Raw genomic sequence first — 21,550 nt, forward strand, 5'->3', positions numbered from 1 at the left:
ACCCACCTAACCGGTTAACAACGACTTCAGAAGTGAGAATAAAAGCGGGCGGGTTGGGGGGGGGGGGGGTCCTAAAGCAACTTTTCTTTCTCTTTTTCCCTTTTTTTTATTTATTTTCAACTTTTTTTCTTTCTCTTTTTCCCTTTTTTTTTATTTATTTTCTGATCTGGTAGCAACTGTGTCATTAACTCATCTCATCAATTCACCTCTATTATTGTTTTTAGCTACCTTAATTAAATTTATTATTTGGTATTTTCTATGTTTAATTTTATATTATATATATAATTACACCATGTGATCGTAGAAGCAGAAGGGTTTTTTCCCCCTTCTAATTATATTGTTTCTAGCACACTATTTATATATATTATACTACTAATAGAAGTAAATTAATTTAACTAATTCCAATTTTTTTTCATATATTGATGTAATAATCGATTTTCTTCGGAATCTATTGTTTTTTATAATTTTACTATTATCAAAGTTTAAAATATTCATATATGTGTGCACACCTCAATTATATTTTATTCGCGCCTTACACCTTGAAATTGTAGTTTTGGCCGTTTGTATTTTTGAAAAGCCAAAACCATCACGACTTGCACCCTAAATTAATTTCTGACAAGATTTCCACGGAAAATCCAAAGAAACAAATAATCAATCCCGATTTTGTACTTTTAAAAAAAGTTTGTGGGTTGAATTTGTAATTTATACATTAAAATACATGGAAGAGAAAATAGAACGAGTGAAAGGTAAATCTAAAGAGTGAGATTCTATTTAGTGCAATCGTATTTTTGCTACAACCTAGAATCTCACTCTCTAAATTTACCTTTTACTCGTCTCGTCTTGTCATCCAAATACTACAGGGAGTATAGGTAAATTGAGGTGCAATAAAAATTAAAACAAATAATTTTTTTCTTAAATAATAATATTCACTTGTATAAACTTCCATCTTTCAAATTATATCCAAGTCGAACTATGTACATCAATGATGTCATTGAACTCCATCCCATTGCTCTCAACTTTGAAGAGGGAGATTCTATGTTGTGAGTTCCTAATTTTTACAATGTAATTGAGTGGATAAATTATAGATTCAAACCAATATTTTTTCAAAATACAAATCAACCGGTTGATTTGTTTCTTTTGACTTTTATTTTTGTAAAGTCGATTGTGTCTAGATGGGAAATTAAACTTGGACTCCTACCCTTCACTAATTTTCAAATAAAGAATGTTAAATTACAAGATTTAAATGTTAATGAATCCTAATGTTGGGAATGCCCATCTTGTCTAATCTAGCTAGTCATAACTAATGACCTCGAAGCTCATGTTTGGTCCATTCACAGAAACCTTGTCCTAGAGTAGCAAATTTTGTGAAGTAGTCCGCTAACTGATTACCTTCTCTGAGAATGTGAGAAAATCGAACTGTAATGGCTCATCGGGTATTATATATATGGCCAAGGCCATGAAGAGTTACATGTCAGTCTCGTACTTGACCAATACAAATGATATTGAACACGACTTGAACAAATTCCACCCATATACATGGAAATTTTCATCGTAAATTGGTCCGAGGATGCAAGTTGTCGAGGCTTCTATATTTTATGAATGTAAATTGTCAAAAATATAATTTAAGAATGTAAAGTATAAATAAAAGTTTATCGGAAAGGTGCAATGTATTACCATATGGAAAAAAAGAAAATGAAAAATCCCAACACACACGCACCATTCTTTCTTGCGCATCACATCTTAATTAGTGGCTATGGCATTTCCACATTTTGTTTTAGTCAGCCATCACATTTATAATTTTTGACAATTCAAAAATAACTATTCTGTACTTTTGACTACGTGTATGTATTTCAAATAAAATTTTAATTATTCTGTACTTTTCACACTTATACCTATCACTTGTTTTAGGACAACATGTGTAAGATATTCGATTTTTTCTTTTTAATTAAATCTTTTTTTTTCAATTCTAAAATTTATTCTCAATATACTTTTTGTGTTTGAATAATTCAATGTACCTTTTTACTATTAGTGTCACTTAATAATTTAAAATAATAGTAAGATGAAGATAATTGTTACTAATGAAAATTTTCGAGTTCGAGTAATTAATTCTAATTTTATAAAAATATATTTAAATGTAAGTTTGAAATAAAGAAAGTAAATGATTTCGGATTATTTATTGTAAAGGGATAATTACGTTTATATCCTCTGACCTATAACTATATTGTCTTTCGAAAATTACATATACCATCAGGAACATCAATATCATTTATAAAAATTACTTCTTTTTATTGCTATACAAACTATCTTTATATTTTAGTTATCAGGGATATTTTTTATACAAAAGACAGGACATGTTCGTGTAAATAAATTATAGAGTAAGGGCGTAATTGTTATTATTCCTATTTTATGAAATAACGTTATAATGACATTTTATTTGAAAATATAACCATAGACATTGAAAAGTGTAACTTAATAAAATATAATATGTGTGTGGTAGTAAAATAGAAGATTCGAGGAAAAAAATATAGAGTAAAGTGGAAAAGAAAGGTTTGAAAAGCCGTTACGCGGAAGGGGTGACGTCTGCAGATCGCTATCAGCAAATTAGGAGAGAAACCCACCAAAAACGTCGGCCATAGGCGCAGTCCAAATTTCAACATCTACTACTTAGGACGACGTCGTCGTACATCAACCACCGATCATTTCAAGGTTTGTCGCATTTATGCCTTTGTTCATCCCACAACGCTCTCGTCCCTTCCGACGCCGTCCATCATTCTGGGCCTTTTTTCACTCAATTATCCAGGTGAATTTTATCGTAAATTTCCCCCTTGATCATGCACTGATTATATTGATTTATTTTGTGGAATACGTGTATTGAGTGTGGATGGTGGTGGCATTTTCTGTTTGATTACGTTATTGGGTTGAGTTTATTTGTTGATTGGGTTAAAGGGTTATTGATGATGTTCAGTTTGATTATCTTCATGGGTGCAGCTAATTTTAGTGCAGAGGAAGTAGGAACACGCACGCACACACGAAAAGGAAAGCACGAGTTGCTGGCTCAAAGCTTGGGGGCGACGTTCTATGTGATTTGTCTTTTTGTAAGTGAGGGTGCATAACGTTGAGGATTCCAATTACTTGGGAAGACTTATGATCTTGACCAGAGCTTAAAACGAATTATAATGTAAGTGGAGGAATTGAATAAACAACAATGAGGAACTTTTCCGCATGCTCAAGTGCTTTCATTTGCTAAATGGTTCATCACTGTTATGAATACCAAGATTGGTGGTGCACCAAGTCAAAAACATTGAAAAGAAGTATGAAATGAGCAAGTAACCATGGATGGGAGAGTAACTCATCAAAACAAGAGCCATCCCAGGTGCTTATTTCACGCGGCCTTTTTGATGCCTTTGTCTAAGAGTATTGTGGTTTTAGGGGAAGGAATACTGGAAATAAGTTGCTAATAATTTGCTGGTGCTGTCTTAGTGAAAATTTTAGGACTTAGGATCCTCGTCCAAAATGTTCTTTTTGAAATATTTTATTTCATGCTCAAGACGAAACATGTAAAGAGTTGACCTAATTTCATCAACATTTTCTAACAATCTTTTGGCGTCAACTCTCCTTGCCCAATCAATTCCAGTCTATTACCTGCATGTTTTAGTTTTTGCCACTGTTTGTTGATCTGCCGCGTTCGTCATGTATCTTTAACAAGATTTTCTACTCTTCATGAATTTTTGATGATATATTGGATCATTTCCTTACAAAAAGGGTATTATATTGTATTACTTTGTTCTTGTTTCAAAACAAGTATGTACAACTGAACATGTTTATAATGGTTCCTCTCCATCTTTGGCCAGTGCATTTTCTTGTCTGATCAGTACCATGTATGATTGCAGTACCTTCTAAATATACAATTTGCTAGAAAGCTGATTCAAATGGGATGGGGAAACATCTACAAGAGGCGAGTGAAAGTTTTCACATTAGCTATTTTAATCTACATCGATTATAAGGTATGTTATGCTTCTTGCTTGCTGTTATTTGATGATTGCCATCTATTATGATGACCACAATATGCTGTTCCCTTTTCCTGTGCCATAATCATGAAGCCCATTTATTCTGGTCTTTCGAATGATTTCATGTGTGCAGGTACTGCAACATAGAGAAAAATGGACAAAGAATTCAAAGAGGGCCGATCTTTGGGATAAAGCTCATGAACGTAATGCTAGGCGTGTTCTCAAATTGATAGTACAGCTGGAAGGCTTATGGGTGAAACTAGGACAGTACCTATCTACACGTGCTGATGTGCTTCCCCCAGCCTATATACGCCTTCTAAAACAGCTACAGGACTCTCTCCCCCCTCGCCCACTGGAAGAGGTAACTTCACTTATTATAACAATCATGGTAAGAAAATTAAAAATGGAAGTTGCATGGTTCTTGTAACTTCACTTATTTACCGGTAAAAATTTCCAAAAAGTCTACTTTAGTTTGTCAATGATTACATCAAAGGCATGGAGCAAAATCTTGCAATTGCTATTATGCCGATAATACCACCTCTGATGTCCCAAACTCACATGTGATTCAGCAATTAAAATCTTTTTTAGGCTGCACCATGAATGTATCTACCTCAGCATTGTGTTAGCATGAATATGATTAAGTACACTATCGACCAAGGCCCTTGTTGTCCCGCTCTGATTTAATTCTTAATGGCGCAACAGATTTTGATATGTGGAACATAGTTGCAGAATGTTTTGATTTCAGGACAATACCACCTCTAATGTCCTAAACTTACATGTGATCGAGCAATTAAAATGCTTCTATTGGGTTTCTCTCAGAGGAGATGGAACAGTTTCCACATCCATCATGACCTTTGGATTTCTTCTGTTAATATCTGAGTCCTAAAGAAGATTGAAGACAGAAAGATGCAACATGGTCCTCCCATTCAACTTGTGTACAGATAAAATGCCCTAGGGGAAACTTCCATTGGTCTAACTTACTATGACATTTCAATAACCACATATTTTACATAGTGAATTACACATGAACGAACAAAAGATGAGAAAATTACTCCTAAATCAAATCATATGAAATAAAAAAATATCACCAGTTAATTATTTACATTCTTACAATCTTATATATTTCACAAGTATCAGTTTTGATTCTTAACATTTCCTCTGGTGTAATGGATATCTATTATTGGTAATGAATTATAGTTTTTAGCTAAATTATTACTATCCCTAAAATGGTAATGGTGGAGAATATCATTTAAGACTGACTATGGTTTGAAAAGCTGGGCTAAGCAAATTCCTCTTAGCTGAAATACCAAACAACCGAACCGGTTAGGCTAGTTCTGTTGCAAGTTTAGATATTATAGGACATGCTAATCTTGTGAGTTGGGAAGTTGTGCAACCAAATCTGCTTTACACATATGAAAACACATATTTTTATGTTTTAATGTGTGTTCGTTGCTTTCGGTATATTTATTACTGCTGGTCACTTTTTATTAACATTAACAATCTTTTTCTTCACAGGTTTGCCAGACTATCACCGTAGAATTGGGGAAATCAATGACTGATCTCTTCCTGAATTTTGATGACACACCACTGGCTACGGCATCAGTAAGATCCTATGAAGAATTTAGTTGAAGGAGAATAAGAAGAGAACCTTTGATTTCCAATTGTTGAGTCCACATTGGATCATGCGTACTTGTGTCATATAAATGAATCGGATGATAAACGTAATTCCTTAATACATTTTTGGACAATGCAGATCAGGATTTTGAGAACATATTTGCAGAAATAATAATAAATATTTTATCCCAGCAACCTGTAGTTATATTTGTTGTTATAATCATCGTTCTGCAATGTACATCATCAGAAGCCAACAGATGTGATCTATAATTCTGGAAGTATTATAGTTTAATTTCTGTGGAATTCCATGGTGGAGATTTTTAGACAAGAACTGCCATGATCAATTGAAATTATCCTTGTGCTTTTCTCAACATTAATGACAAAGATAAAAAAAAATAATATGTTTTTTGCCAGATACAGGACACTGATTATTCTGTCATTACTTTTGTAGCACTATCTACTGAACACAATAGGTTATTATTTCCTTTTTTCTGTGGCTATACAAAATATTTCCTTGATGATTCGAGTGTTCTCCATCCATCTTTACGCAGATAGCTCAAGTTCATAGGGCCACTCTGGCTGATGGGCAGGAAGTTGTTGTTAAAGTTCAACATGAGGGCATAAAGGAAATCATACTGGAGGTTGTTTTTTGACTTTTGCTTCTTGAGGCCTTGAGAATTTCTTTTGGATGTGATGCATGCTATCATTTCATTCTTATGATATTTTGTTCCTCGCAGGATCTGAAAAATGCTAAATCCATTGTTGATTGGATTGCATGGGCAGAACCACAATATGACTTCAATCCCATGATAGATGAATGGTGCAAAGAAGCACCCAAGGAACTCGACTTTAATCATGAGGCTGGTATGCTTTCGATCATTAAATTTGTTGGTCATTTCTATTTTGTTCCTTAAATTTGTTGGTCAACTTTTAAGATTCTTCTTTTGGTTTCTGTAGAAAATACTCGGAAAGTTTCTAGAAATCTTGGCTGCAAAAGTAATTCTGATGATAACAACATAAATCGTGTGGACGTCTTAATTCCAGAAGTTATTACGGTATTATCCTTTTCTAAATCTTCCAGCTACGACTGGTCGGTATTAATAGTTTACCAATGATCTCAGTTTCTCAAAATCACAATGAAGACCTGATGCTGTATTATTATATTTTTATCCTCTTTAGAATATAGATTCATGGGTTTTCTCACGACTTTCTTCATCAATTTTCTTGTTAACCGTGACAGCATAGCATCATGATGCTTCTTATTTAACTAGACTAACTCTGCCCATGACTTACCATCTCTACCCTTTCTTCACTGCCAGAAGGGAAAAGATATTCCCTTCATCTAACCAGCAAAGAAAGCATCCTACCTATGGGTGTGATGTTACCATGAATTTACGTATCTTTGTATGAGCATGAAGAAAGAGATACACAAGAAGTAAAAAAGAATAATGCTGACTTGCAATATTTGAAAACTTGTTTGATCATACCAAGTTACCAACTGAGTTGAATTCATGACCTAATTAAACATAAAGATATGCATATACTGTGGTGGTTCTGAGCTGTCCTCAAGTGCAATTTCAATGGGTTTTTAAGAGACTTGTGATAAAAGATATTTTATTTCTTTTAGCTTGATTAAGAGGCAAGATAGTTAAAAGATACAGCTAACCTGGGATTTACTTTGATAAGGTGGCCCAGGAGTGGTATTTCTTTAGAAGTATGCATATCTTGAGTCCTTTACATCTGGCCTATGTTTCATCTTCTTTCCATTTATGTTTGCACCTTAGTCTCTCACTACCTGAAAATGAATTTAAGCATATCTGAAGTTTTCACTTCTTCTCTCTATTCTCAGCACCTTGGCGTTAACATAAAACTCCGTAGGTATCTCTACGAATTTTGCTTTTCCATGCTTTCATTGGCAAAGAGTCAGAACATATTAGTCTTCTTTATGTGATTGCATGTGTACCAGAGGATAATGGTATCTTGCTGCCTAGTCGTGAGGTTCTTCTGAAACAGAAAATGTATATCGTGAGGGTCCAACTTCTGTGTGGATATTGTCTAAAGCTTCCGTCCATAATTGAAGTAGAATTTATTTGTGATAACTAACTTGTAGACAGATGTTGGAATTTCTTTTTGACTAATTATAGCTAAATTCCTACATCTTTTGGCCTTTTTCTCCATTGCCATTTGGAGTTTCTTATTATAATAGTTAACTAAATTATTTCACAATTTATGCTGCAGTCAACTGAGAAAGTCCTCATTTTAGAATACATGGATGGAGTGCGACTAAATGACTCAGAATCTCTGCAAGCGCTGGGTGTCGACAAACAAAAACTGGTCGAGGAAATTACACGGGCATATGCACACCAAATTTATGTTGATGGATTCTTCAATGGTGACCCTCACCCTGGTATCCCTTCTCTCTTTATATTTTTATTGTGTTTGTGTGGCTTGATTTCATTGCTTTTGCAGTTACTTTACAAGTCCTGTCTGGTTTTGTGTATTAGACTATTCATTTTGTTTTCTCCTGGATAATCTATTGATTTAATGCAGGAAATTTCCTTGTGAGCAAGGCTCCTCCACATCGTCCAATTTTGCTAGATTTTGGGCTCACAAAGAAGCTATCGTTTCCTATGAAACAAGCTTTAGCAAAAATGTTTCTAGCATCTGCGGAGGTTTGTACAATTTCATTATATTTGGTTCCTTATAGTAACTGATGCTTAAAATATGATAGATGATCTGCAAGCACAAATATTAATGAGTGATGTGGTTAGCTTTCCATTAGCCTATGCTATCTGAAACTCCAGTTCGGTATCACTCGACCTTGGAATTCATTGCAAAGTGACTCTTTGTTACATGTTCAGAATCCACTTTTGAACAAAGACCATAAGGCAATGAGTATAAAAGCCCAGTGTTTCCTTACTTTTCCATGACTTTAGCTCACTTGTGAACTTAATAAACTCCCCTTTCACAAGTGTGCATCCACATCACCTAAAACTTCCCCATGATAAAAGGCTCCCTCTCAACAAGCCTGAGCAACACCAACCAACTACTTCCCAGCATTACCTACATCTTCTTATACTTTGCTTTTGTGCTTCAGCTACTCTTATAGGGCCATCTTTGTGTTCTTGTTCTTTCTGTCTCCACGGACCCACAGTACCAAAAACCTGCATGTTATGCCCTTGGCCTAAACCGGCCTGTATTTTGATCTGCTAGCTTAGAAAGTGCTTGGGTTTTACAGCTCTAATACTAATTATTAGGGATCTAGCTCTGGATGTCATCACTGGCATGTGTCTACTATATGTGTTGCAGCCCAATTTTCTCCCAGCCAATGAGTGTTGGGTCAAGCTCACACCTTTTTCCTTATTCTTTCACCATGGGACTTTATGTCACATGTGAATATAACAATATCTATGGACTTGTTCCACAATTTTTGCCTATGTCTGACAGGTTTGACAAATTTTTAGGTAAATTACAAATCTCCTCTGAGATTTGGCATAATCACAAGTACCTCTTTGTTGTTTGAGAAATTAGAAATACCCCCTGATTTTACTGTCTGACTGATAATGAGCCTATTCGTTATCCTGTTAGGTTTTCATCTAATTTTGCGGTGAACTGACTAAAATGCACTTTTGGAATATAAATTATAATTTTATACATATTTTATAATTTTCAAAAATATTTTATGGACTAATATTCCCAATGGATTATTTATTTTACCCTCCCTTATATTTTTTTAGAATTTTTCAAAAATATATATATTTAAAAAAAAAAATCACCAAAGGTAAAATAACAGTGTCCACTTCATCATCTAGGGGCTACGTAATTAATTTCAATTTGATTGGGGTATTTGTAATTTTTTCAAACAAGGGGGTATTCGTAATTATGACAGACCTCTGGTAGTTGTATTTACCCCTTTTTTTTAATTGATTATGACACAGCCGTTTTTCTTAAATTTTTTTCGTTAAAGTTCATTGCATTTTTATTTCTACTTGTATTCAAGTAAAGTCACACCCTACTCTTTGCAGGGTGATCATGTGGCACTTTTATCTTCCTTCGCAGAAATGGGACTTAAGCTGCGCTTGGACATTCCTGAGCAAGTGATGGAAATATCAAGTGTGTTCTTCCGCAATTCAACACCAGCAAGTGAAGCTTATGTGAGTAGGCAGATCTTGTTTGTGTCATGTCATGAATCTTCCTTCTAGTATTGAACTGATTCTATTATATGGTGAAGCAAACCATGAAATCTTTTGCTGAGCGAAGGACTAAAAATCTGAAAGTCCTGCAAGAGAAGATGAAGCTAAACGAAAAGGAAGTAAAACGTTTTAATCCTGTAAGTCCATACTGTACTCTCCAATATTATGTCATCGACCATTAGTGGACACTTCTTTCTTGTTTTCAAAGAATACTTAAAAGTATATTCTTCAGGTTGATGCTTTTCCAGGTGATATCATTATATTTAGCAGAGTTATTAATCTTCTCAGAGGTATCCAATAATTTTATAGACTCACGTTCTTTCATTTTGGTGTATAATTTTCAGTGAACTAACAAGTAACATGGGTTGCAGGTCTTTCATCAACAATGGATGTACGCATAGTTTATGTGGATATCATGAGGCCATTTGCTGAATCTGTTTTACAATGGTAAGATTTGCTGTTATAATTTCCTTTTGCTGCAGGGATGCTTGCCTCATTTTGTCTTGTGTTGTTTCAGCAATGTGAACAGGGGTCCAGCATTTAATGCAAACTGGATTCATGACACTCCTGTTCTTTCTGATGTTGAAGACAAGCTGCGGAAGCTCTTAATTGAGCTTGGGAATACTGATAAAGTACTTGGAATCCAGGTACACACAACTTAACATATATGAAAGCTACTATACTTGTAAGTTTTTTTTGCTTCATTAATCTAAAAGGACATGATATGATTGTTATTTTGCCATGGAAAGAACTGCTGGTATTTCGTTTCTTCTCCATTGTTTTGGCCCTTCTATGTTAAAGAGTTGATGGGAGACAGAAGAAAGATTCATCTTGCCCCAGAAGGCTCCTTCTTATTGTGATATGTGCTCTTGGAAAACTTCCTATTGTTCTTGCTTAGTCGTTTTTCTGTGGATTTTGGTTACTGAAGATAAAAAGAATATTTTAAGCAAAGGCAAATACATGAATGGATATATTCTGGATAATCTTTAAATGTATCCCATCCTTTCTCAAACAATATTACAAGGCAGTGCCGTTTGTATTCTAATCCCTTGGGACTTTTTGGAATGCATTCTAGAAGATATTACTGTCATCTTTAGTAGCAGTAAGGCCATGCTAGTGCTTATCTTTGAAAGTTGTGTTATTTACTAACAAATGAATACCAACTTCTTTTGGAAGTTTTTACTGTGCATATTAATCATCAAAAGAAAAAAAAGCATAAATCATATAACTCCTGTCCTTTATTTTCTTCATCACAGAGCTATTTGTCTTTTACTTTATTTGAATTTATGTTGTTACTTTGACAAATCTCGTCCTTTTTTCTCTTAGGTATGTGCATATAAAGACGGAGAAGTAATTATTGACACTGCTGCTGGGGTGCTTGGCAGATATGATCCTAGACCTGTTCTGCCTGATAGTTTATTCCCTGTTTTTTCTGTATCAAAAGGAATTACAGCAGGAATGGTTCACTGGCTGGCTGATAAAGGGTACGTGAAATCGTTAGTGTTCCCATTTTTCAAGTGATTGGTGCTGTTAGAGATTTGTCATTTTTCACCTCTATTGAATCATCACAATTATGTTGACATTATTGATCAAGTTTGATAATGATTTAATCTTACGAAATACTAGACACAGCATATAGTCCCTGTATTAAAGAATGGTTAATTCTCGAGAAGGTTAGAGTTTCTCAACAAGTAATTAGATCTTAATAGAAGACTAACCATTTTGTTAGTTGAAAAAATAGATTTCTCATGTAATATACCAAGATGCTTTTGGTTGGTTTTATATGGCCTGCAACTATATAATTACAACTACTATTTGATTATTTTTTTTTTCCCAAAAAAAAATTGTTTTATATGACCAGTTCATTTTTATTTGGTTGAAAATTTTTTGGACAATAGAAGATCCCTTCAGGGAATGCGTGAAAACAAAAATATATTTGGATTAGGGTGTTGCAAAGTTAGTCACTTGAGTTAAATTGATCTGACAGTTTGATAGACATTTCTTTTTGATAAAACATGCTAAGTTGTTATTTTGATAAAAGATGCTAAGTTTACGTTTTTCAGGTGTTAAAGTGTTTTCTTGAAGTAGTGAGTACGCTTTAAAAAATAAGCTGTATTCTTTGTAATATGGTTGAGAAATAGGGTGCAAGTTCCAAGGATCATCTTTAGACCTATTTTCTTAAAACAATTTTAGAAAATCAACAAAACAAATACATCGAGGACTGGAAAAGCAAAAATGTGGAGAATGAAAACAGGCATAGGTTTTATTTGCCTGGTCGGTGGTCAGCACATTCACATATTTCTTGCTAGGATTCACCAGTCCTGATGCATTTGCCTGTATCACTGGTTCATTTTGAATGCTGCTTCTCTGTCGACAAGTACCATTTCTATTGCCCCAGTTTTGCTGATTTTATTTGAGAAAGCTAAAATTCTATGATATTCTGTAAATTCTTTTTCTGCAATAAAAAACTGTCAATTACCATCATTATGTTTCAATTAGTTTCCATCTTTGATTGTCACTATATGTAGAATGAGGTTTTATCATCTAAAGATGACTGGATAACATGGTAGGAAGTTGCCTTTAGTAGCTATTCCAGAAGATTAATTCAGTCCTTATAAGTTACTCAGTTTAAAATGGAGCTTTAATGTTAACTGTCTGAATTTTGTAGCAGGAAGCTGAAGCTTGAGGACAAAGTTGCAAATATTTGGCCAGAATTTGGATCCAATGGGAAAGACAAAATAAGGGTAATATTTTGGGCTCCCAAGTCTCAGATAATTTTTCCAATTTTGTTGCTGTAGAAACTGTTTATCCTTTTTGGCAAAATCTGTAGTAGTTTAGACCACACCAGAAAGGAGATATTTACGAGAAAGCTGTAGCTATTTTTGAAGTACTTAAATCTGTTTATTGACAAGAATATATGCTGGAAGTTGCAGTTTCATAAATCCAAGAGATTATATTGAAGTTCAGTGCAAATTATCTAAGTAATCCCAAGTTCCCAACTGAAGCAATTAGCTAATTTATGCTATTATCTAACTCTCCCATTATGCCATCTTTTATTCATTTATTCTGTTCTAGGTTCATCACGTGCTTAATCACACATCTGGTTTGCACAATGCCTTGGCCAGCCTTACACGTGAAAACCCTCTACTTATGACTGATTGGGATGCATGTTTAAATTTCATCGCGGAGATGACGCCAGAGACTGAACCTGGCCATGAACAGCTATACCATTATCTATCCTTTGGTTGGTTGTGTGGCGGTATTATTGAGGTATCAAATATTCTGCTCTTCATAATGATAGAAATGGTTTAGGTTGAGGATCAAACTGAGAAATGTTTCTGGTATGTTTGGTTTGGAGATTACTTAAAGCATGTGATGTTTCTTTATTTTCTTTCGTCTTTTTCTTTTTGATATGTTTGTTTAAGTTATAATGGTAAAGCACAGAAATGTTCCTGTTAAAACAATTCTACACTTTGGTGTTTCTTTGACTTTTGTGCAAACCAAAAGGCTCAAATAGATAAAGTGTTAGAAGATTAGAAAACAATTTGCTCCAGGTGACGATTTTCTCTTCTTCTGAAAGTTGTTCTTTTATTATGTCTGTTTAAGGTTCATCCTTATCTGTAGAGAAACTAAAGAATTTGATGTTCTGGAAATGGGAATCCTGCATGACTAGAATGAATCAATCAATTTGCACTGCAAATGTTCCCTCTTAAAGAAGCTAAGCCACTCAAGGAAGAAACCTTTGCTTGCTTGTTTTTACATGCGCAGTTAGGAAGTTTGACACTTTAACGTAATTCAGCCACTATGCAAGTTTTGATCCTTAGTAGTCTCATGTTCTTTTGTTGTACAACAGCATGCATCAAGGAAGAAGTTTCAGGAGATCCTTGAAGAAGCATTCGTTCGCCCTCTTAATATAGATGGCGAACTATACATTGGAATCCCTCCAGGCATGTTTTAACTCTTCGTTAATTAGCTTTTCCACGCATGATATCATTTATGCTGCTTTATTGAATTTATGCTAGACATCATTCATCCATTTATTTCAGTTAAGTTATTGTTTTTTGGCAAATCGTGAAAAGGAAGTAAAAGAAAAAGATTATCATCGCTTCAAAATTCTTTAACTTGGGCTGACAACTGAGTTCTTCACCATGTTACAGTCTAGATTGATGATAAAAATGTAACAAAGATGCCTGAACCAAGTAGGAATCACATGTTTTGCTATTAGGTAGTTCCACAATTCTGTCTAATAAGGTAAGATTTTGAGCTTCTATCCAAGCTGGTTTCTTCACTGTAAAGGAATTATAGGTTGATTTGTGATATTTAGCGAGGGGTTAAGATAATATCTTTGGCATTATAGCCAACCTATTATGATCTTGTCAGTAAATTTAGTTAATTGGTTCTATATTCTTATACCACTGCTTTTGTAATGATTATCATTTTTCCTCTTCATCGCAATCATCTGTGGCTTTCTCAAACCTTTTTCCAGTGGGGAGATGTTAGTAATACCTCTTTTTCCAAAATCACGACTATCTTGATATTCTTTGAAGTTTCACTCGTTCATCGTTCTTTTGATATGGCCTGACTGTGTCATTTATTTCTCCTAGGTGTGGAATCTCGGCTTGCAACTCTCACATCCGATTTGGATGACATTAAGAAACTCTCTGAGGTCAGTGACCGCCCAGGCCTACCATCCAGCTTCCAGTTCCAGCTCCAAGATCTCTCCCAAATGGCATCTACCCTTCCTGCCTTATTTAACACACTTCATGCCCGTCGTGCCATAATACCTGCTGCTAATGCACATTGCTCGGCCCGTGCTCTTGCCCGCTATTATGCAGCTCTAGTGGATCAAGGTGCCATTCCACCCCCACATTCTTCTTCCACCCAGCCCCGGTTGGGAAGCCATCCGCACATCCCTGAGTTTTCATCTCAGAAGCCCACCAAGAAACGAAAAGGTTCCAAGCATGCACATAATACTGACAGTTCCAAAAGTACTAACTTAAGCAGAGAGGATAGCGGCAAGACCTACACTGAAATTCCAACCGATGATAGTAACTGCAATGGCACCATTTCCGTAGCTATAGATGGATTTGGTAATGACCGGAAAACTGTTAAACTTTTTTCAAACAGCAAAATTCACGATGCCTTCATGGGAGTTGGAGAATATGAGAATTTGACACTTCCAGGAGGGCAGTTTGGGCTCGGCTTTAAGAGATCTTACTCGGAGGATGGTAACTTGGTTGGGTTTGGGCATTCGGGCATGGGCGGCTCGACCGGATACTGCGACATAAACCACAGATTTGCCATTGCTGTGACTCTGAACAAGATGAACTTTGGAGGTGTGACTGCAAAGGTGATACAGCTAGTCTGCTCAGAACTCAATATTCCATTGCCAGCAGATTTTTACAGATTTACAGAGAGGATTAATGATAATGAGTCAAACATAGTTGGGCCTTTGATTAATTGATACGAAACCTTGAATTTTTTCCTGTCCTTTTTGGCTTTGTAACACACAATAGTAATTTGATACATGCTCTCCAACTATATAGTCTCTTGAATTACTTGTATATTTAAGCAATAATTCAGAAATAGTTTTCCAATTGATCTGTTATTTTTTCGTCTTGTTTCCGTTTTCTTTTTTGGTTTCAGCATTGCATGTTTACGGAGGAACTGAAATTATGTACTAATTTAGATTTTTAACCCCAGAACATAATTTCACCACAGGCGTCTTGCATTGTTCTCAGGGTTAGTCTGGATGTTTCAATAAGATTAGAAGTTTCTGATACTTTTGTGGGCTTTCTCTATACAGAGGTTTTTACCTAAAGATGACCAATTCTTCTGCACTCAATTCATTCTTACAACCATGGATTTATTTCTCTCATACTGGAATTACAATGCCCAGAAAAACAACTCCAACTATCTCCCTATCTGGATTGTTATTGATTAGGATTCCCACATTGTCAAAAAATCTAAATCAATCTTCTCCAGGAAACTATAATGTTAAATCCTTTCCCTCTGCATCCAAGTCATTTTCATCTTCTGTGTTGCTTGTGGATCGGTATAACACTTTCAGGTGATGCAGCTAAGCTGCACAGGCTGAATCGAACCTTTCGAGCTGCCATCTTACAGAAACCGTAGCAAAACAAGAGAAAATTCAGAAATCCTCTGCCAGAATTACTCCAAAGAAAGTAACTAATTCGTTATTCACCTGTCGGAAACTAGTTGTCGTGCAGCAAGCTACTGAAACCTATTCCCTTTACGACTCATCCATTTCTCTTCTGTTGCATTTCTTCTATTTCCTGGGGCCGTCATCCTGTTACTCACTGGTTTAGTATTTCCAAACTTGAGGGCCATAATCGGCTTGATGTATGACATTCCAGGAAAATGTCGTTTCTCTTTCGGCAGTGCTCTTAACTGAGGCAACCAGTATGCCACGAACTCGCCATCAGGATCATAGTTTTGAGCCTGAATTCACTCACAAAGGGTTAACATAGTAAGGTAGGTGAACGTTTTAATCTAAATATGAATGAAGATAGTAGAAGCTGACATACTTGCTTTGGAATGCTGAAATAACGGTCCTCTCTCGGGTCATTCCCAACACCTAGGAAAAGAAGAAGAACCATGTTAATGGTGTGAATCATAGATCTTCCCTCCTAACTAAAAGTGTATCATTACTCAAAGCCACAAGGCTGTCACGCTATAAGTAACAGGGTGTATGAGCAAACAGAAGCAAAGACATTCATTCGAATAAATATGTGCTCAAAATGCCTCTAGGGAATCACCTGCTCCATAGGTCCAATTCCCATAATTGGAACAAGGATCATAATCCAAAAGACATGTCTCAAACCACTCAGCTCCCATTCGCCAGTCAATCCCCAAATCTCGAACAAGAAATGAGCATACGATCTGTCAAGAACAATACTAAATATACTTAACTGAAAAACAATAATAAGCTTGATTGATCTCATTTAGCTTTCATATGTTTGGAGATGGCAGACAAAAACTTTAATTTCACCTGTCTCCCACGATTTGACATGAAGCCTGTAGTCAATAATTCTTTCATATTCGCATCAACTAAAGGGTACCTGAAAGGAGGTAAGTACTAAATCAATCAACAGAGACCTTAAAGGTTGATATTCTTGTTTCCTCTCTTTAGAAGGAATTGGATGATAAATGCAAGATCAAGGATACATGAGATATTTCATGAAATTAAAAGCCCCCAACACTTTACCCAGTCCGTCCATCTCTCCAGGCATCAAAGAGTGCTTGGTCTTGGCTCCAATTAGTCTTTACTTTTCGAGGACCTCCTGAAAGGACAAAGATATTGTTTTTAAGGAAAGTACATGTCTAAAAGTATCTGATATGTACAAAAATGGGAATTGTTAGGACATCTTTGTCAGAGTTTGCTTTAATCCATGTGTTGCATTTTAAGTTGGTCAGCCAAGTTACGTCCTTTGGAATAGTTTATATCAATAAATTCACCTGCATGAAAAAGAGAGTTCCCTTGCTTGATTGATAGGAATTTGAAGTAGTCCCTCCATATAAGTTCAAACAACACCCTGCATTACAATAGTAGCTTTTCAGGGATAGGTTTTCATATATAGTTTGGTAAACTTTATGGCCTTACGAACTAGTGACTTCGGAAAGATTTCGGGCCATTACAAACTTAGAAATTCGGAATGCAAGAATTTGCAATTGCACTTGACAGAAAGGAATCCCATTTTAAAAATCAGACGCTTTCCATTTCTCAAATGGGAATCAAGAAATGCAGCTCGACTTCATCCTCGCGGCCAACACGAACTTCTACAATTTGGTTTATTGTAACTTTTCGTTACTTGTTTAAAGTATGTACAACCCAGCACAGAAGCAGAGGTATAACCTAAGTTATGTGCATTTGAACTGCATTCCAAGGCAAAATACACACACCACATATGCAAATTGAGGTAGAGAGAAAAGTACCAGTATGTAGAATCATTGGCTTCTCTCTGTTTTTCATATCTCTTAACCTAAACAAGTAGTCATATTGCCAACACTCAATATTTCACTGCGCTAATGCGATTTGGTGTTGCATAAGGAGGAAAAATGTGAAATTAAGTAGCATTATACCTCTTGATAAATGAAACGAGGTGAAAGGCTTCCAGAGGCAAGCCAAGGAGAAAATTTTGTTGAGTAGTTGGGTCCTAACATACCATTTCGGGTCACTTTATATGTCCTCAAGAGATCCTACAGATGTACAAAAACAAAAAAAGTCGTAAAAAATGATTCATTTCTCAAGATTTCTAAATAATTCTAAACTTATATCCTCGAAACCAAATTGCTATTATTATTATTATTATTATTGTTATTGTTATTTCTCGTTGCTTTAATCTGTATCTCCACATCCAAGAAAGGAATGCGATTTGTTGTTTCTTTTCTTTATGATCCTATCAGCAAATTTTACTAGTTAGGAAGAATAGATGAAAAAGAATGAAGTCCCCAACTTCTCATTCCATAACAAAACTGTATCAAAATACTTCTACTACAGAATACATGCATCCATATATTCTTTTATTCCACCCTGTGAATATTTTAGAGCAGCTTTCTAAAATTCTTATGCACTTAAATATGGAAATGGTCATTCACGAGTTTCAAATTTTCGGTAACTGAAAAAAGAAAGCACAAGAAAAGGTTCTTGCCTTCTTCCAGAAATACTCATGTACTCTACTCAGTGCTGCACTTTCACCCCCCACAAATGCCATTCCTTTGCTGACCTGCACCAAAAGACACGAGCATGAGCAAACTTCTTGCCCCATTAACCGAGTGGAATCTGCACTTAATTTACTTATATTTAGACATATGCAAGAACGTGCATTTTCCTGCTGAAGACCAAGCGAAGAAATCTCTGGAACATGTCCCCAGTCTTTAACATCTGGAGCAGGACCAAGTGATGCTGGGACCTTGAAGCAACTTCGTATCACAGACTTCGACTCTACTGACTGTTATATTTGATCATCAGAGAGCTGGTATATGAGAAAGTTATTCAAATAAGCAAATATATTTGGACAAATCAAACATCCAAGAACCAAAAGTACCTTACGAAATTGAGTATAAACATCCGGTAAGGACATGCAACTGAACGGGAGGTCATCGATATGGTACATACTACATCCCCAAATCAATTCCAATTTAGAACTGTTAGTGGGATTGGACTTAGTGGACACACCTTCTGCTGATGACAAAATAACTTTCTGCAAATTCTTGGAAACTAATCTCTCAACATTCAGCTCCTCGCTGCACGTTTCTTTCTGGGCATAAACCTGTTGTTTAGACCAGAAAATTCCTGCTTATAGCTAACTCCAAAAATGCTACAAGAATCAACTGATAGCAGAAGAAACAAATTCAAATTAAAGTTTCTTAACAGTGTGGACGCCGTATGCTTTTGCAAGAGAAGGGAGAATTTGCTCTGGTTTCCCATGCTGAATTAAAAGGTTGAGACCTCTCTTCATCAAACTTTTTTTTAAGTCGATCAAACACTCTATCAGAAACTGCGCTCTCAGTGCTGCCATGCAAGAAAGTGCAGAAGGATTCCACATCAATACAGATGAACATCCACATCAAACTCCACAGAATTTAACTAGAGCCCAAAATATATTAAAATTACAGGCCCAGCCCCACTTACACTACAAACATAGTCTAATTTCGAGGAAAGACAGGAAAAGAGCAGACCACAGAAGTACAATCATGAACTAATTCTTGGAAAAAAAACAATGAAAATCTAGTAATATACCTCCAGTTTTAGGGAAACCAAAGTAATGGGTAGTCCCAAAGAGTCTTGGATCGACACAATACACGGGCAAGACAGCCTCGGATGAAGCCCAAGCCTTGAACAAAACCTCGTTATCCAAGATCCTTAAATCATTCCTGAACCAAACAATGCCGACCCCTTTCCCTTTCCTCTGAGGCACCCCATCAAAAGTGTACCTCGTCAACGTCTCCTCTGCTACCCGCTCCATTTCCTCGGACCCGGAACCCGGAACTCGGGTCACTGTCTGCGCAGCTCTAGCTGCATTGGAAGACTGCATCTTTCCGGGAAAAGAGAGCAGAAATTTAGGACACAGTGAGTGTTTTGTCAAGGAAAGAAGAGGGTTTATCGTGGGACGTGAAATTACGGTGAAATTTTGGATCATGGCGCTTTCGATTTCTTCGTACTTTGTTTGTAGACGTTACAGTTAAGAGGGGTTGGTCGTTATTAGCAGTTGGGAAGTTGCCACGTGAGTGCTGGATTTGTAAGCTGACGTGGCGGCTTGGTAGCCAGGGAGGTCTAAGCTTGCGTTTGGCAACTTTGTTTCAAGTGTTTTTTTTTTCGTGATAAATATAAATTTTATTAAATAAATAGTAGTACATTAATAAAATACAATATAAAAGGATAAACAGTCACCTCGACAGTTTGTTTCAAGTTTTTAGTGCAAGTAGATAGGTTGGTGATACTGTCGTAGAAATTTTCATTTTATTAGAAAACGTAATCGTGCATTAACAACTATGCCCTTGCTTGCAGGGACAACATAGTAATTTTGTTTGACTTGGTAAAGTTTGTTCCGAACATTGCAATCTTACACTAAGATTTTATAAAGAAAAAGTACAGCACCATCTTATAAAGTTTGGTATAATTATAAATATTTTATTATTATTAAAAAATTATAAATGCATTTTAAAATTAACGGTTATCTAACAAATATTCACTCATGACAGCTTATTATAAAAAGTATTATTAGATAACTGTTAATACTAAAAATTATTTATAATTTTTTAAATAATAAGAATGTAATAATAATTATAATAAATTACAAGAGAACCAATTGTAATTTTTCCTTTATATAATAAAAAAACCTAACTCCAACATTTTTAATATTTGTGTTGGTTTTAAATTTATTGCCTATAGTTATGGAGGATAGTATATCAACCACCTAACCTCAATCGGATTGAATTCATTGTTAAACACATTAAATTTATGGGTTAATGTTAGGTTTGTTTCTTAAATTTTCATTTAAAATTACTTTAATTTCTCAAATTTATTTTTTGATTTTAGCATCTCTAAAATTTAGTTTTTATCTCAATTTGGTCCATTTTGACCATTTTTGGATGAAAATATAGTTAAATTTTGACTTTTCGAAAGATAAAATGGTAATTTAAATTTAATTTTCTCATTTTAATCCCTTAAGTCTGTAAATTTTCAAATTAGTCCTTTTAGTATATTTTATCATTTCCAATGTGGGGAGTATTATTTTCCCCATCAACCTATTGTTATAATAATATAAGGTTTTTTTTTTCTATAGATCGACTTTTTCTCTACAGAAAGTCCGATAAAAAATCTTTCGTTACTAAAAGTATTGAAACTAATTGATTCAAATTCGAAACCCTTTTATATAACTTTCTTACTTTTTGATTTTCTATGAATTTCTAGATAGACCCCATATATTTTTTCCTGGCAAAAACATTTAGGGGAGGAATTCTGAATAAATGTGTCAATTTTGAATGATCCAAAATAGGGTTTTTTTTTTTTTATCATTGATTCATTGATCAAATTAATTTCTTGGTTTCACTTTTCGAAATCAAATAAATGAAAGAAACAATATTTAATTAAGGGTGATAAATGTAGCAATACATTTGCGTTCCTAAATTTATTAGCTAGCAAGGTAGCCCACCCTACTTGATACATTGCTACAACCTAATTAAATTTAATATTGAAGTTATTAAATATTT

General features: G+C 35.1%; 2 protein-coding genes across 7 annotated transcripts; one reads left to right on the plus strand and one right to left on the minus strand.

Moving 5' to 3' along the window:
• The first annotated feature begins 2,546 nt into the window (after window positions 1-2,546).
• LOC105165093 (ABC1 family protein) lies at window positions 2,547-15,411 on the plus strand. Of its 5 annotated transcripts, XM_088881515.1 has the most exons (21): window positions 2,547-2,800; window positions 2,989-3,178; window positions 3,276-3,373; window positions 3,891-4,004; window positions 4,141-4,368; window positions 5,523-5,609; window positions 6,173-6,262; window positions 6,359-6,485; window positions 6,579-6,676; window positions 7,860-8,028; window positions 8,172-8,293; window positions 9,647-9,775; window positions 9,853-9,951; window positions 10,047-10,104; window positions 10,186-10,261; window positions 10,332-10,461; window positions 11,141-11,298; window positions 12,483-12,558; window positions 12,890-13,084; window positions 13,668-13,761; window positions 14,419-15,411. In XM_088881515.1, exons 4-21 carry the CDS (start codon window positions 3,930-3,932, stop codon window positions 15,276-15,278), a joined length of 2,871 nt encoding a protein of 956 aa, XP_088737641.1. In that variant the 5' UTR covers window positions 2,547-2,800; window positions 2,989-3,178; window positions 3,276-3,373; window positions 3,891-3,929; the 3' UTR covers window positions 15,279-15,411. The 5 variants fall into 5 exon arrangements, with proteins under 5 accessions (XP_088737641.1, XP_088737642.1, XP_088737643.1 ...); XM_088881516.1 differs by lacking the exon at window positions 3,276-3,373; XM_088881517.1 differs by lacking the exon at window positions 3,276-3,373 and having other exon boundaries at window positions 2,989-3,095.
• A 212-nt stretch (window positions 15,412-15,623) lies between these two features.
• On the minus strand, window positions 15,624-20,007 carry CRY3 (cryptochrome 3). Of its 2 annotated transcripts, XM_088881519.1 has the most exons (14): window positions 19,578-20,007; window positions 19,210-19,349; window positions 18,883-19,107; window positions 18,661-18,786; window positions 18,487-18,561; window positions 17,918-18,034; window positions 17,771-17,817; window positions 17,294-17,370; window positions 17,043-17,118; window positions 16,827-16,896; window positions 16,594-16,717; window positions 16,363-16,412; window positions 16,020-16,276; window positions 15,624-15,933 (listed from the first exon to the last, which is right to left on the minus strand). In XM_088881519.1, exons 1-13 carry the CDS (start codon window positions 19,975-19,977, stop codon window positions 16,049-16,051), a joined length of 1,755 nt encoding a protein of 584 aa, XP_088737645.1. In that variant the 5' UTR covers window positions 19,978-20,007; the 3' UTR covers window positions 15,624-15,933; window positions 16,020-16,048. The 2 variants fall into 2 exon arrangements, with proteins under 2 accessions (XP_088737645.1, XP_088737644.1); XM_088881518.1 differs by having other exon boundaries at window positions 15,624-16,276.
• Window positions 20,008-21,550: the final 1,543 nt, after the last annotated feature.

This window comes from Sesamum indicum, linkage group LG6, assembly GCF_026168435.1.
Source record: "Sesamum indicum cultivar Baizhima isolate 11 linkage group LG6, ASM2616843v1, whole genome shotgun sequence".
Lineage (NCBI taxonomy): Eukaryota > Viridiplantae > Streptophyta > Magnoliopsida > Lamiales > Pedaliaceae > Sesamum > Sesamum indicum.